Source organism: Columba livia, chromosome 17, assembly GCF_036013475.1.
Source record: "Columba livia isolate bColLiv1 breed racing homer chromosome 17, bColLiv1.pat.W.v2, whole genome shotgun sequence".
In the NCBI taxonomy this organism is placed as follows: domain Eukaryota; kingdom Metazoa; phylum Chordata; class Aves; order Columbiformes; family Columbidae; genus Columba; species Columba livia.
The window spans coordinates 319,146-335,637 of NC_088618.1; the positions used below are offsets into that span (position 1 = coordinate 319,146).

A 16,492-nucleotide genomic window follows, 5' to 3' on the forward strand; every position below is an offset into this window, starting at 1 on the left:
AACAGTGGTAGAAATGCACAGAACCCAGAAGTTCTCCTGTAACAGCTCTGTTTAGCAGAAGGTGGCTCAGCTGGGGTGGCTTAAAGGAATAAGGCTGAATTAATTAGTTTCTCTGTTTAGGTAATAATACCATTAATCACAATGAACCATATTGTGAGAAGGCTGATATTCGGCACTGTGCAATTCTGCAGGAATCTCGCTGTAGTGCAGCATTATCGGTGGGTCATCCGCCGCAAGCGCAAGAGCAAATGCTTCCTAACACAGTAAATGGCAAACTCCTGATTTGCTCTCATTATTCAAGCCACCCCAACATCGGCCACGCTGGATTCCTCTGGCACCGGTGTGGCTGCGATAAGCAATCCCTCAGGAGTGCCGGGGAAGCATGCCATTGATTTAATGCTCACTTTTAAAATCATTCGCGGACCAAACGCTTCCAAAGGGTATGGTCCATTTTTGTATTTGATTTGAACTGCACACTAAAGGCCCCGCGCTCGCACTTACCTGCACTGGGAAGATGCAGCTATGGACTCTATCAGACGTTCAGGAGGTTCCTGGTGGAGTCAAGCAAGATGCCACGTTGGACAATGGCACCAGAGGAGAATTAACACCCCCCTGAGGCAGCATCACCAACATGTTTATGCTGAGTGCAACACACTTTTAACTTCCACCATGTGTTTTATGTTCCTCCAATTTCAGCTGGGAGAGCAGGTGCTGATTTTTAATGCCTATTTTGTTTTAAGCCTCCTTTCATCAGATTAAGGACCCTGCTATTTTATTTCATTTTATTTATGCTCCGTAATTTAGTCATATGCAAACTTAAAAAGAGAAGCTGTAACCTGCTGTTAGAGCAGTCGCTCACTGGTAAACCAGTTACTGAGAGCGATGGGCTTGGAGCACTTTTCCATCCCCTGCAGCTGTCTGCTTCCAGGCTACAGGAGAAGCTGGGGAAGGAGAAGGCACACGGAGAACAGCACTGGAGGCGATGAGCCCCCGCAGCAGCGCCATGCGCCCGACAGGCTGCCGCGCTTCCCCCGTCCGTGCTGCCGCAGCGCGGGCTGCCGGGGGAGCTGCTCCCAGCCCCGCCGCCCAGCTGCCGCCCCCACGCGCCCGCCGTGGGCCACGTTCCCTCTGCCGGCACGAACGCCCGCGCGGCGCCTTCGGCCGGCGCCTGCCCGCCCCGCGCAGCGCCACACAGACACTGCACCGCCTCGTTCATCCAAAATCAATGCTGTATTTATCTTCATTGATCTACAAGGAAACCGAATGTTTAAAATTACAGGGGATGCAGGGGGGAGGACGGGGAGGGGGGAAACAAGAGTTACAGAGCCAAGAAAATAGTAGCGGATGGCTGAATTAACTAGAGAGAAAAAGCCCAGGATATATAAAACATGGACACTGAAAAATAAAATAAGGGAGGGGGGATGGTACAGCAAGTAAAACATGGCAAAATTTACATATGGATGAAAAGTAAAATTGGAAATAAAAAATAAATCATGCCAAAAAGCAGTTCAAGGCAGAACCACACTGAAACAAACATCTGCTTATGGTCTTCGTGTACTATAGATAATATATCAGAATTTCTTTTTTTTTTTTTTAATCAACCATTAGACTTTTTTTTTGCACTCCTAAAATTCTACTTTGTCTTGTATACAGATTCCATAAGAACACTGCACAATTAGCACAAGGGGTCCACAGAAAATTGTCCTTGCTTGCCAGCGATCCTGCCCACAACACAAAAAAAGAGAAAAAAAGAGAATCAAAGGAAAGGGTCTGCGCATGGGTCTGTGCCGGTTCCATCGGCCCCTCCAGCGGGAGCGGCGGGAAACCAGGATTCCCTGCCAGGAGCGTGTCTGTCTGTCTGTCCTCGCTGAGCCGTCCCTTGTGTTTGCACGAAAAGTCCAGTCTCTCTTTATCCTTCCGGCTGAACACAAGCGTCCTCGTTCCTCCTCTCGCGCGCGTCCGTTCCGTCTCCACAGCTGCGAGTTGGTGGTTTTGGGTTGGTGCTTCCTCCCCCCAGCATCCACTGAGACCTGAAGACCTGCCTCCCAGTTCTTGCATAGTTGAAGAGTATTTGCCGTACTTTGCTTTCTGAGTGTGAATTTCTGACTGTGACAAGAGTATGAGTTGTAACCATGTTAACAAATAACCAGAGTGGTTCTAGAAACCATTTTTATAAAGTCTACCTATGTTAAGAATTTAATATTGGTGTACATTTATATTAACAGAATATTTACAGTTTGTTTTTTTTGTTGTTGTTTAAAACAAGAAGTCAAAAAAAATTCCTCTTAAATTTCTGCATAATATAATAAGGCAAAAAACAAACAGTTTTGTACATTATTATTATTATTAATATTTTAATATATATCTGTAACTTCGGTTCCAAAGTACCAAGGTAAATGATCAATTGGCCTCAGAAGGGAACCTCACAGTGGACTGTAAAACTACAGTATTTCCATAAATAATACTTTTAAGAAACCCTGGGTATTTTTTCTTAAGGATCTGAGGCCCTTAAAATGCAAATTTAACTAAAAACAAAAGCAAAATTTCTTCTTTTTTTTTTCTTTTTCAAGTGAAGAAAGAGCACAAAATTAAAAAAAATACAAATCCATTAAAAATGTTTCTCACATTTGGGAAGAAATGTACAAACTGGACATTTTTAACTAATTTTTTTTTTTTTTAGCACAGAAACAAAAAACAAAACCAAAATCAATACCTATATATTAAATTCCCATTCTTAGCAACCTTCTTCTTGTTGGAAAGTCTGCATCCCCGACCCCGTTATTTATGGAAATGTGCTTAACTTCTACAAATTTTACATTAAAAAAAAAGTTTACAGCAGTGCATCTTGTAAAAGGCTTTTTTTTGTGGATTTTCTCTTTTGTGGATTTTTTTCCTGCTTGTTTTTTGTTTTGTTTTGTGTTTTATGTACAGGCGAGTCGAAAGCTCGGTGCTGGACTATCGTGCCTCTACCTCTTTGGGGTTCCTGGACGGGGAGTAGTCCCGGGGCTCTGCGGGCGCGAGCGGGGTAGTCCTGCGGGGGGAGGCAGGTCTGGTGCTGCTGGCCGGGACCAGGGGCGGCGGGGCGCTCAGCGCGGCGGTCGGCGGGTTCCTGTTTAAGATCCCGTTGTGCATGGCAGTGGATGGACTCAGTCTGGGGTAATGCATCCCGCTTAAATGAGGCATGAAGGATGGCACGTGCGCCAGGTGACTTTCGATGGGGGACGAGTGCAAGTGGTGCATTCTGGCACGCTCAAGTTCTTCCCGTAAGTGCAAGCGCTCTCTTTCCTCCACTTGCCGCAACCGCTCCTGCTCTCGGCGGGCTTCAAGAAGGTTTTCGTGGTTATAGTCGTGTGGCTCCCTGTCTCTATAAGAACGCTCGTGGTCATAAAATCCAGAGGTGGTAGGGAACCTATGGATAGGATCCGTCCGGAGCTGGAAGTCCATCCGACGGTGCAGGTCTAAGCTCCGGTAGGCATCACGCAATGGGTCCCTCATCGGGTCCCAGGAAAATCCGGGATGCGGCAGCCTCTCTCTTCCTGACAATGGATTCATGCCTATGAGCGGGGTCATCATTCTGCTGCGGTCCAGAACATTCATGTTGTTCATCTGGTGCACGCTGCCCATGGAGATGGGCATAGAGGCAGCCATCGAGTGAGGCAATGATAATCCATGCAAAGCAGGTGGTGTGGGATGCTCCACTGACCGAGAGTGCTGTGAAGGCTCAGACCCTACCACTAGCACATCACTGTCTTCCTTCCTCTCCTCTTTGACTTTGATGTCGTTCTTAATCTTCTGGAGGTCGCTGGGAAGCTCTGTCTTTCTCTCCATGTCCTTGCTCATTAGATTGGTAAGCTTCAAGCTCTCACTTAGGGCGGGTTTGCTGTACGGGGACACGGATTGGATTACTGGCTTTGTGTTGTCCTCGGAGGGTCTCTTATCATGGCTTGGAGTTTCCTTCACTGGGGAACGGCTCTCTTTAATCTTGTGCTCTGCTATGGGCGGCTCTCGCAGCCGGTCAGGGTGCTCTCGCTCGGGCTCTTTGGACCTTTCCCTTTCGCTGAGGCTGACCTGCCGGATGGGATCGCTGGAAGTCTGGCTGTTGCTGCGGATGAGATTGCTTATCTGATGTGTCACTGGAGCCGATGCCGGTGAGGATCTGTTTGAATGTCTGTTTTTATCCATGAGGTCTCTGTAGAGAGAGAGAACAGACATCCTTGTTTTTGAGTGAACAAACATACACGTGATGCTGGACACGCATAGTGCTGTGTCTAGTTGTGTAATTAGAGATTGCTCAGAAAATGATTTGAAAAGCTTTGCTAGCATCAGCTATAGCTGTGATGCTACATTAAAAGATACATGCTACCTTCCTTTACATACTATGTAGGAAAAAAATGATACATGTTCACAAATCTGAGGACTAAATCGGGGATGCATTTGAAAGAACAGTGTATTCACCTTAAGAAAAAGGCCACTTCACTGAGAAATGTGGGGAGAGAAGAATTCTAGACAGTTCTGTTTTGGTTTTTTTACATGCTTGTTGTTTATAAATACATCCTGCTGCCAGACAATGATTTTCCTGGCTGTAACACTCTTAACTCAGTTTCCTCTACTAAAACATGCATTGAGGAACACAAAATAGAAGCCTACAGAAATGTTTGCAGGTCCTTCACAAGACAGCCTTGCTGACTGGAGGCAGACATCACACAATGCCTGTTTTCCCATGGAGCTGCAGAAGAGTTTGTCGTTGGCTGTTCTGGCAGGTACGCCAGGTGCTTCAGGAAAAACACCCTCAACTAGGTCACGGAGCGGAGTAATTGACCTCCACTTCAAGAGGACCTGCTATGAGGTTTGATGACAACGTCTATGGTTTAGAAAGAGAGGCATGAGAGTTTACATTTCTAACTGCACCTCTATCTCTGAGCAAGCCAATTAGTCACAGTTACTCCCACCTCTTTAAGAGGGGAATAAATAACACTCACCTTCTAAAAGCACTTTGCTCTGAATGAGAGTCACTTTAAATGCAAAGTACGATGGTGTGATTGAGAGAACTGCATTATGCAGCTGAGAGGCTCATTGATGCCCAGGTTTTATGCCGGGTTTGCTTTTGAGAGCTGTAAGACCTGAGTGCTGAAAGCTGGAGGTGTTTTGGAGAGTTTTGAGAGTATTTGTGCCTTATGATTACATCTGCTAACCCAGATTTCTTCCTCTGCTGTAGTCCTGATTGCTGGTCAGTGATGTGGTTTATTAAAAGCATTTCCAAACGGGGATGCTGCGGACAGCTTAAGTTGAATTAATAGCAATGTGACAGACATGTTAAACCCCGTGTGAACACTCTTGAGAATAAAATAACCTTTGTTTGCAAATGAATTACACTAAAGCCAAGAAGGGAGCTTCCATGTGAATGACCACCCATGCAAGGGTGTCAGACAATCTAACATTTAAAGCAAGATGATTTTCAGCCTACTGGTTCCATATAATCTTGTTCAAAGGCACTGCCTGAAGATCTCATTAAAAGCACTCCAGGCAAACTACGAACCCCCTATCACTACTCAAACACACACATCTAAGGCTTGCAGGCTGTTATTGCCTACAAAGAAGTAGCCTGTTGGAGACAACCAAGCTCTGGAAAATAAAGGGCTCTACAGCTTCAAAATCATATAACTGGAAGCTAATGAAGTATCTATAGCCCAGGTGATACACTCCTGTCATCGTTAATAAGGATTTGTCTACAATGCGATTTTAAAAATCAGTTTGGCTAATGGATTCATGCGCACTGCTCCAGATACAAGCATTTGCATTTTTATCTCATCAATGTCCAGCTAACATTTGAATTCATCAGCATATATGTACATTAATGAGAACTATGACTGTCTCCAAAGGACACATCACGATGCTACTTTCATGATTTCAGAATACAGAGCAACCTTAAAGCAGCTGCACTGGAAACAGGCAGGTATACCCCGAAAACACAGCAACACGATCATCCCTTCAGCCTGACGTTTTTCAGACTTACTAGCAGGGACCAGCTTACTTCATTTCCACAGAGGGCAAATCCTAAAAGGTAAAGACTTCTTTTTAAATGTTGCTAGGACTTGTGTTTATCTGAAGAAGAGGCCTATCAGCTGCTTCACAGACAAGCAACACTTTGCTCTAAAGGCTATTTTAAGACTAGAAAAAATATAGAGGAAAAGGAGGCCCAGAAGAAAGTGCTCAAAAGCACAGGCATCTCACCTCTCTTTGTCATCTTTACTCAGAGAAAGATCCCTCTTCTCGGGTTCTCGCTCCCGCTCCCTGTCTCGGTCATGGTTTGTCACCGAGGAGCTTCGCTCCGAATCGGTGGGCTTGGGCCACTGTGGAGGCGTGGGGAAGGACGGCGGGGTCCGATGGAGTCTGTTCCATGGCTCGTGGGGATTATTGAAATTCTGTAGGTTTGGGCCATCTTTGTGAGTAAAAATATTGTTGTGAGCTAGAATAACATCAAGGGGAGGAAGAGTTAAAAATAATTCAAACCAAATAATTACATACATACTTTGCACAATCACAGCCAGAACTGTCCTTTCAAGACTTTAAAGACTTTTTAATATGGAGCTAATGCTGAGGGGGAGCTACTAGCAGGTAGGCACAGGTACCTCCAACACTGGGTGAAAGATCCACCAGCTCTTCTAAGGCTATCGGCAGAAGAAGCCTTAACTGTATATCTGATTATCTCAGAGACAATGCCCAGGTCCTCCTCTGCCCCCACCCCGGCAAGGGTTGCAGCACAAAAGCAATATTCTCCCTCAGCTCCCCTCACCGGCAGAAACTTTAATTCGTGGGTAGTTACAAGCAATCAGCTCCTGCAGCTGAGGATTCAGGGCCCTCTTTGTTAAAGAAACCAGACTACTTGGTGGTATGTGTGTGTACAAAACCAGAGCTTGGCTGTAGGATTTTCAGAACAGTCACTTGATTTTCCTCCATCAATATTCAACCAATTCCTGTTGCACCATGAGATGCAAAAGCACACTCTCTTATGTGTGGCTCTCAAGCATGTCTTGCCTACAGGTAACATGGTTTTGAAGTAAAATCATTTATACAGGCAAGTTAAACTTCAGACAATAGTTACAGAGGGAGTCTAAACGCTGAATTAGGAGAATTATCAATAGCTGTTCCACTGCACATCTTCACGGTTGAAGGGTGTTACTATAGACGCCCATAGAGACCCAGAGCCTGATGGGGTCTTGCAGCTCTAGCAGCTCTAGGAGCACACAAGCCTTCAGCGGCGAGGAGACACAGAGCACAGCTAGTGATGCCTGTGACATGCAGAAAAGCTCCCACCGCAGAGACCTGGAAATCTTAGGTGCAGTGTTTTCAGATAGGAGAATGGAGGTTAGGAATTAAACTTCTTTAAAAACTACCACCAGCTGCTGTAAATATTAGCACGTGGCTTTTCTGGAAGGGATGTTTGTCTGCAGTAACCCAGCCAGTACTTACTCAGAGCATGACTGCCTAATCCTCCAAAGGCATTGCTGCCTAAGTTCCCAAGGCCGCTGAAGGTGCTTGACCTGCTAAATGGATCTGGAAAGGCAAACAGGGATTTAGCAGGCATTTAGCCAAGAATGTTGGAGAATGAAATGCACCCCTCCCCTTCTTAATGGTCTAAATCCAAGTAGGATTAGGCCAGACTTTAAGCTGATCCTTCTCATTGCAAGGTTCTTGGCACAGAAAATTCCCATCATGTTAAAATGGAGAAGGGATTCAGTGCTCACTCTGCAACAGGTGCTGTAATAAACTTCTGTGTGTCAGTGAGAGGGGAGCTAGAAATTAAGGTCTAATAGCTGAAATTAGGGTGGCTGCTGCTGGGCTATAACTCTCTATCAGTACTATCAGTTCCTTATCAGTACACTGCAATTGCCTTGAAAGAAGAACCTCAGCAGGCTCCTCAGTCAGAATACGGAAGGGACTCACCATCTCACTCTTGTTTCTGTGTACAACTTTCTACCCTCTTTGCTACAGTGCACAGAGACGTCCTAAGCTAATTGCTACTGACATCCATCCTCACACCAACTAACTTTGGCCTGTTTGTGCCAAAATACTCTCACAAATTAGCTTCCTTGATCCCAGTGGTGGCAGAAGAAACGACAGCATAGTCTGAGGAGCTACTGTGCAAAGGGATGGGAGATTTGCATCCTTTGAGGCAAAAGACGAATCTTGCCCTTCCTAGTCAAGTATCTGACTATATGGCTACTGGTGCTTATCCTGCCTTTTTTTTTTTCACTAAAGGCACCCACCATGAGAAGAGGCTCCTCTCTGAGCGGACACAGCCCAGCTCAGGTTTCTGCACTCCAGAGATGGCTATCGGTTACATTAAACCTCTGCACTTGTTTTCTTTTCTGCTGGTCACCTATAAACAAACAACTTCTCCTGCCCACTGGCTTTTTGAGCAACCCTTTAATATCTTTAACTTGCTATGTTACAGGAGGTGAGGTGCTCTCCACTTCCTCATGGATATCCTTAGATTTAAAATTTCAAGGCAAATAGCACAAATACCTTGGATCTTTAAGCAAACAGTTATTTGCTTATTTTTAAATAGGTATTTTTGCCCTCTCCTTTAATATTAAGCAGTTGAGTGACTCTGTAGAGATACAGTTAATTTTGACAGAATGTTCAGGAATTGATATAAATCTGGCTATCTGCAACAGAGAAAAGCCTACCAGGTCATGTGGCATGCCACATTTACTGATTGGATGAGTGTTACTAAAACATTAATCAACAGAGCTTGAACTTTAATTGGCAATGAGCTGCTTGTGAGCTTCTAAAATGAGGAAATTTGAGAAAGTCAGGCTCTACTTACTGTCAATTAGGAAACTGAAAAGGCTGGCAAAATGTGCAGAACAGCTATTTCCCAGGAACTGTTCACTGAACTTTAATATAGAACCTAGCCAAGAACTTCCATAGGTGGGCAACAGTACAGGAGGAGTCCATTTTAAACTGTGGCTTGTTTGAGGTACCTTTGCATAAACTTCCCCCCAATTTCCTTGGGCACGTTCAGCAGCACAGAGGGCTCTACAGTCACATTTCAGCTCCCGTGCAGAGTCCCGGTGGTGACAGACCTGCCTGCTCTGCCGTGCCCTCTTCTCTCGCAGGAGGGGCTCTGCTAGTCCTGCTGCTCTCCTCTGGAGACCAGGGGCTGGTGTGGGCGGGAGCAGCTCCTGGGACAGGTCAAGCCTCTCCCTGCCCTCGTGCTACAGAGCTCAGGGCTGGACCACGCCGGGGAGCCAGGGACGGGGCACAGGCGTAAAGGTGAAGGCAGGGGTTACTTACACTTACCTGCCAAGTGGTTAGTAGGCAGGAAACTGCTGTGATGAGGTGAAGGACCAAAAGGGGTGGTGGCTGGATGGGTCGCACCTGTGAGAACAAGGTACCTTTTTAGCTGAGTGGCAAGTGACTGCTTGTATAGACAGAGGTCCTGGCCGTCACATCCAAGAACCAGATGCAAAGGCACAGGTCAGATTTAAACACAGCAAAGGCAGGGGAAGAGCCTGAACACCAGCTGAGCGAGCTACAGGCAGGATTTCTCTGAGTGCCCTTTAACAGAGCCTGTGGGCACCAGGAGAGACCTTGCACTGAGCATTGCTGCTACCTGTAGTAAGGAGGAAGTGACTTTCTTTGTCTGGCGTTTTCAGTCATTATTCTGTGTCTACATTAAAAAGGGTCAGCCCAGGTCATGGGCCCAGACAGAGGGTGCTCGGCAGTGGCTGATTAGAGTCTACATGAAAGACCAGTTAACATCAGGCACGCAGGGAACGCCAATCATGCCTCTCCCATGAGAGCTACACCCACGCTGCCACGTCTGTCTCTGCATCCACAGGCTCCCGCCGTGGTATTTTTTTCCTTTCTGGTGCCACGTGGCCTCACGGGACAGGAACCCCACTGCTGAGCATGCTGGATTACACTGGCTTGAGGCAAGGGACAAGAACGGGCTGAAACAAGCTTTCCACCACGCATCATCAGCGCTGAAAACACTATGGAAGGTCACAGCAAAAGTGAAGGGAAATGAAGGGAAGAAATTAATATGCACAGGAGAAACGGCATCCTAAAGAAAGGCCAAACTGTTTTTTATGGAGGTGCTGGTCAGTCCCTGACCTGGTCTTTCCTGGTGACAGAGGCCAACAACATTGGGCGCATTGTAAAACGCTCCCACGTGTCCAGAACACAAGCAGACTACAGAACTGGAGATGGAGGCAGCGCTGCGTGTCCCTCACCAGCCTGGACACCACAAACCTAAGCAGCCAGAAAATGAGCTGAGGAAACTTAAGAGAGACCACGGCAACGAGACCTGGAGTTATCTATAAACATTCTGACTGCTCCAATGCTTCAAGATGGATGGAGACTGTCATCTTTCTAATCCTTTAAGATTTCAGAAGGAATGGGAGATTTCTTCAAAGGGGACGGCTTACAAACTCAACTACATGGGCTGATAATAAAACATCCTCTGGAGAAAGCCAGAAGTGGCATTGCAGGCTGTCAGGCAGTTATTAAATAGAGCATCTGCCAGGCAGCTGAACATCCGTCCTGCAGACAGGTGGCCCCAAGATAACTTATGTCTCCCACAGTAACTAGGCAATGCAGCAGAACCAATGATTCACATCAACGGCATGCTTGTTCGATAAGGTGAAAAGAATGCTTCGGATATTGCAGAGTAAAAGATTTATTCATCTATATATTGCTGTCGCAATGTTTGTTCACTTTGATAGCACTCTTTACCTAGATTTACCGTGTGGTGACTCCTGTGATTAATATACTCACGAACAAGCTACCGCAAGGTTATTTATCTCTAGTGAAAGTTTTCTATTAATTTGCCTTCTTTAATGTATCTATTACATATTATTTCCCCTCTTGCTTTTATGAATGGAGAAGCAAGCCACACTTGTATCTTTAAGAGACAAAGCTCAGGATAATACTGGACTGGTGCTCTTCTGCCTGATCGGGTAAACTCTGCCCATACAGCCTTCAGTGGCAAAACCACACACGGAACAACATTTGCATAATGACAACACAGGACAGAATGAACACAGTGATAAAGAAACAGCTACCACAGGAAGGTTTGTACATCATCTGTGTTCATGCATTGAAGCAGATGCAATAAATATTTTGGCCCTGTGCTATCAAAGTACTTTTACAGAGACCAAAACACAGGGTAGCATCCCACAATGTACACGCAGCATCAGCACTGATTATATGTGCTGGAAACGTGCATTTGATGGTTAAGAATTTCCATCCACAGATAAGGGTGGGAAGACAAACGGAGCCACCTGTGGAGTTCCTGAGGGGTATCTAACATCTGCATTTGAAAATCAATTCTCACGGAGGTTTCAGCTTCGTTCTCATCTGTTGCTGTTCTGTCACATTTGGGACAAAATTTGTAACACTTTGAACCTCATTAATTTCAACAGGGTTGAACCAAAGCTGAATATGACCACGTCTGCACTGAGTCAGAATGAGAGCACCATAAAATCAGAGTAAAGTTAGGAAAGAGAATTACATTAGTTGCCAATTAATAACATAGAGAAGGCAGACTTCGACGTCTTAAACACGGAAAGAAAATCTGAAAAAGTCTAAGGGGAAAGTAAAGCCCCGGGAAGAGAACAACGCCGACACCTGGCAGACGGCAATGAACAGGAACAGCGCCAGTGACCGCCAAAAGCAGAACGTCAGGAGCTGCAGTCTCCCGCGGGCAGAACCACCACGAACACCGCAGTGAAGTTTACTGCACTTTGGGAATTGCATTAATTGTAATTACTTCTCCAACAGATTGGAAAGCAGCTGATCAATGTAAACTGCATTTATTTTTTTAAATTATTATTATTTTTAAGTTCAATATGCCAATTTAAGCCTTAGAGATTGCTGGACTTCATAACATATAGGGGGATTTTTTAATTTAAAAAATGAACACTCCTCAAATAGACCTCTTGTGATACTTTCAACGCTGTTATTGAAGTCTTTCTTTTGCAAAAAACCCTTGTTTTCAGAAAACAAACAAAAACTTCGTGAGTGGAGCAGCTGAGAAGAACGACGTGGCAAATATGCAAGCAAGAAAGAGAGCGCGGCCACTTCCAATCCTGTGCAATGGAAACACTTTCAAGTGTTTTATCAAAATCACTTTAAAAAATCACTCTATAGCCTATTAATCAGGCACATAAGAACCAGCTGCACAGCCGTGATTGCAGGAGCCAAGTGCCGCAGCTCACCACGTGCAGGATCCCGCACCGGGGCCGCAGAGCCCAGCGCAGCGGCTCCGAGAGCCCTGGGCACAACAGCCTCCACATGCCCAGGAGCCATCCTGCCTGCTCCGCTTTCCGAGGCACACGGAGCTGCAGAGACACACGTTACATATAGTGGCTGGGTTTTGTTGATTTTTTTTCCCCACAAAACATGATCTTCCCTTACCTGTGGTAGAAAACAGAGGCCTGGCAAGATCCTGTGGATAATGGAAGCCTGGAAACACTCCAGGGGCAGGAGGTCTGCTGAACAGGTCAAGTTTACCGCCTATTTCTAGCTTGTGGGGATCCAGCTGCATTTGCTGTCAAATGATGTAAAAACAATCTCATTATCCACTTGATTTTTTTATGGGAGAAAAAGAGAGAGAGTTCAGGCTCAGTCCTGCTTGGCCGGGCCCGGGAGGGTTAGCGAGAGTGATGGCAGCGTCTCTGGTCACGCTCTGACAGCCTCTGCAAGGCCATTTGGCTCCCCAGCCCCTCGGCTGCCTCATCCACACGAACCAGGCGCGAAGGGAGCTCAGCCCCTCAGCACACAGCGGAGCGTGCACCGCGACACACCGCGCGCGCTGCACCCCAGGAGCAGGCGGCGTCCTCAGCCTGACAAAAAGTATTCCGCAGGGTAAAGCTGCCCACGTCTTGAGAGCTGGGTGACGGACTCGTCTGTTTTGCTGCTCCGGTTTGGAAAGACAGAGATGTTCCTAAACTATGCCCTTCCTTCAGCTACTATACAACGCTCCACAAGTCCCATTATCAGCAACTCCTCTGCCTGCCACAGGGAGCCTGGAGCCTGTCGGAGCACCCGGTACCGGCACCTACGTCTTGTTACCTTTTGAGTTTTACACCCCCTCCTTCTGCCCATCATCACTGCAGTGCAGAAAGCCCAACAACCTCTAACACAGTAACTCGATCTACTTGCCTGCTCTATACTTTGTAATATGTTCTTACTGTATTGGTAATTTCATTATGAATGGGATAATAATCCATATTCCACAGGAGGCACTAGTACAGATGGGAAATGACATTAAATGCATATGCTCTGTAACAAAAATGGATTTGGGACAAAATTACTCTCCTCCTCCTTCTTCTCTTTCTGGCTGTGCACTCAGTAACTCCTGCTCACTTTGCCACCCTTCATCACAAATCCTTTGCCCTCAAATAAACTTTACCGTTGCTACAATAAATGTTAAAGGACTGAAAGTGTTAGTTAATCAATACAGGCACGCCTGAGAATCACCAGCGGTAACGGCTTCCTGCTCATTACTCACTAAAATGTAATCTGTAAGCCAAAAGACTTGGCTTTGTTCCAGAAACTGTCTGAATTACCTTTATCTTTTGCTGGTGATGGTAGATCTGCCAGGCGATTTGTACATGAACCGCACACCACTTCCCGGGTTTCTGCAATGGAAAGCACAAGAATTTAGACTAGCTTATATGTTAGCAATCTACATCAGATAGAACATTTCATTTCCCTTACTGCCAAACAGGCGGCTAAGCAATGAGAAAGGCTGATAACTAAAATGGCACAACGGGTGATCAGCATTTTTTCCTATACTGCAGCAGATGATGTTTAAATCAGAAGGAAACAAACAGGAAGACCGTGGGATGTGGTGTATCTTCATCATCTCATGGAGACCTAAGACCCCTGCCTTGTTCTTTCCTCCTTGCACCTCCCCTTCATAAATCAAAACAGATGGCAGCAAAGAGCAGTATGCCATGCTTACGAGAAAGCAACTAATAGTTTAACAGTTCTGCTTCTGGAAAGAGCCCTGTTCATCCATCCCTGCTGCACCGCAGGCTACGTCATGCGTGGTTATTATGGCTACTTGCATTTGGGGAGGAAAAGGGCACGGACAGTCACCAGGGACGAGCAGTGCCACAGCTGAACAAACGATGTTCTTCAGCAGAGCTGCAGTACTCAGTATTTTGGTGGATAATCAGAAGCACAAATAAAACACATTGACCTAAGCCACCATGAGTCTGGTCACTGGTGAATGTCTGTCCATGCTCACAGTAGTTTACTTCTGTGACGTTTACTTCATACTGTGAACTACTACTGCACATAAATGGATGCAAAATAAGGTTGGGATTCAACCTACACATTATTCATCAGAGCAGCAAAGAGCTAACTATGACGTTTTGCTTTAAATAAAGGACGAACATGAAATTTTCTACTGGACATGCTACATTTCAAAAACATATGCACAATATTTGAAGTGTGTGTGTGTGTATATATATATATATACATGTATATATATATAAAAATAAAACCCCCCACAAACCTTACTTACTCTTACTGGAGGCCTATAAGGGTCTGACACCTATGGAAAAAGCAGAATAAAACAATCGGTCTTTCTAAAACTGGCCAATATACAGAAAGGTGAGGAACTTCCTTCCTCTGGACAAGTAAAAGCATTTAGAAAGCAATGCTCCAGAGAAGTCCCCTGTGACACGGGAAACCTAAAAGACTTAAAAGAGGCTTAAAACTTCTTTTTCATTCTTTGCACCACACTCAGCAGAATTTCATGATAAACAAAGCAGTCTCATGCCAGCAACTGAACACATCTAGTGCTTTGCTGAACCTTACAATCATTCTGAAATGGAGCGCACAGAACTGCTCTCCAAGCAACGCTCAGAGGAAAGGCCTTGAAGGGGCTTCCTGCCCCACTTTCCTCTGACTTTGTTTAAAGAAGTCAATACATCCTTTTGTATTCATGACTGGTGGAGGCTATAGTTATCTCACCAGAAAAAGAAAATTGTGTCCGTCCTGAACGCATATTCAGAGTCTCAAGGGCCAACTGGCTCACCAGTTGCTCTTTTTAATTTTTTTAGGAATCACTGTGTTTACTGTAAAACCAGACAGGAAGGTCATATATTGTTGCCTACCCCTGGAGTCTTCTGCAGCAGCGTATGGTGGACTGTGCCTGGTCTACCTGCTACATCAATAGGGTTTGAAGTCTGAAAGACAAGCACAGAGCATGAGTAATACTGTATCACACCAGTGGTACATTTAACATCTCTATCTGATGTTAATGGCATTAATTAGTCCATGTTTGTACTGTGCTTTGAACACGCATATTGCTACATTAGTACTAACTGTTATCTCTTACTGACAGCCAACAGCATTTAACCACCATGTCATCTATTATTATTTAGCAGCAGTACCAGTATTACAGCAGCGTCCCTAAGCCCCACTGAAATCAAAACCCCATTGTGCTATGCAGTATGCGAGTGGATGGGAAGAGACAGTCCCCAGCCCCCAGGCTTATTCTTCAGACAAAACAGGCAGGCAGGAGGAGAGAGAATGCGAGAGCTGGACTGATTCCCTCCATGTTTCAGGCAGCAGCCAGTATTGCAGTCAGGAACAGAACAACTCAAGCATCTTGGTCCCATATTCCAGCTGTTGGACCACAGCCCCTCTCTGACTGGGGCTAGGTAACACAACGGCTGAAATGGCAACGGCCCATCTATTTGCTCCGACAAGGCAAAATAAGAAACCTTAGATGGTGCTTGTGGGTCTTTTATAGCTTTGCATTGTTTGTCCCATCATTTTCCATCAAGAATTAAACACCTCATTGAACGAATCCCTGTTCCTCCTCCGGATCCCACCTGTTGCCCTGTCCTAGATGATCCCCAAGAACTCGTTCGTCTTCACACTGGCTTCCATCCATCTCCCGCTCCCAGAGCAACTGCACCTGGTGCCTCCACGCAGCTGAGTGCAGGGGGGTTAAACCTCATTCCCCAAGATATTATTTCACCCACATTTTAGGTCAAATTACAGTAGATTTCAAACAGTCAAACTGTATGAGGAATAAGTAAAACCATGGGTGTGGGAGGAAAGATGGGTTTTAATTTGTCTAAGGCTCCGTAACTTCCAGACTCATGAAAAAGAGAATTCTTGTATGTGTGTGTAGGTAAGTCGACGGACCCGCCAGGCAGATCTGTGCTCTCAGGGCCCGTCTGACAACTGAGGTATATAGAAGGTGGCAAGTAAGTTACAACTATCATACAGGCAAGAGCTTTAAGATCACAACATGTTAATAGCATGGTGTCATCCTGTCCCTTTGTCCCCTGGAGAAAGATGTGAATGCTTCCTCCAGCAAAGTAAACTGAATACTTCTGACCTTTTCAAGTTCTTAGCTTGTGAGAAATCGCCTTTGGGAAGCTCACTGAGAAGTTACAGTCAGCCTGGATTTATGTGCAGTGGATTTACACGCACAGCTGTAGGCAACTGAGAT

At 45.6% G+C, this 16,492-nt stretch overlaps 1 protein-coding gene across 33 annotated transcripts in view; it reads right to left on the minus strand.

The window, feature by feature from the left end:
- Positions 1–1,211: 1,211 nt before the first annotated feature.
- The window catches only part of FBRSL1 (fibrosin like 1), a 463,266-nt gene continuing 447,985 nt past the window's right edge, over positions 1,212–16,492 (minus strand). For 28 of the 33 annotated variants that reach the window (XM_065033313.1, XM_065033306.1, XM_065033311.1 and 25 more), the window contains 8 exons: positions 15,141–15,212; positions 14,537–14,575; positions 13,581–13,652; positions 12,427–12,559; positions 9,307–9,384; positions 7,471–7,554; positions 6,232–6,466; positions 1,212–4,189 (listed from right to left, as the gene is read on the minus strand). In XM_065033313.1, coding sequence (XP_064889385.1) covers positions 2,956–4,189; positions 6,232–6,466; positions 7,471–7,554; positions 9,307–9,384; positions 12,427–12,559; positions 13,581–13,652; positions 14,537–14,575; positions 15,141–15,212 — 1,947 coding nt within the window. In that variant the 3' untranslated portion in view covers positions 1,212–2,955. The remainder of the gene's footprint in view (positions 4,190–6,231; positions 6,467–7,470; positions 7,555–9,306; positions 9,385–12,426; positions 12,560–13,580; positions 13,653–14,536; positions 14,576–15,140; positions 15,213–16,492) is intronic. The other 5 variants (XM_065033314.1, XM_065033297.1, XM_065033295.1 and 2 more) reach the window with 2 other exon arrangements.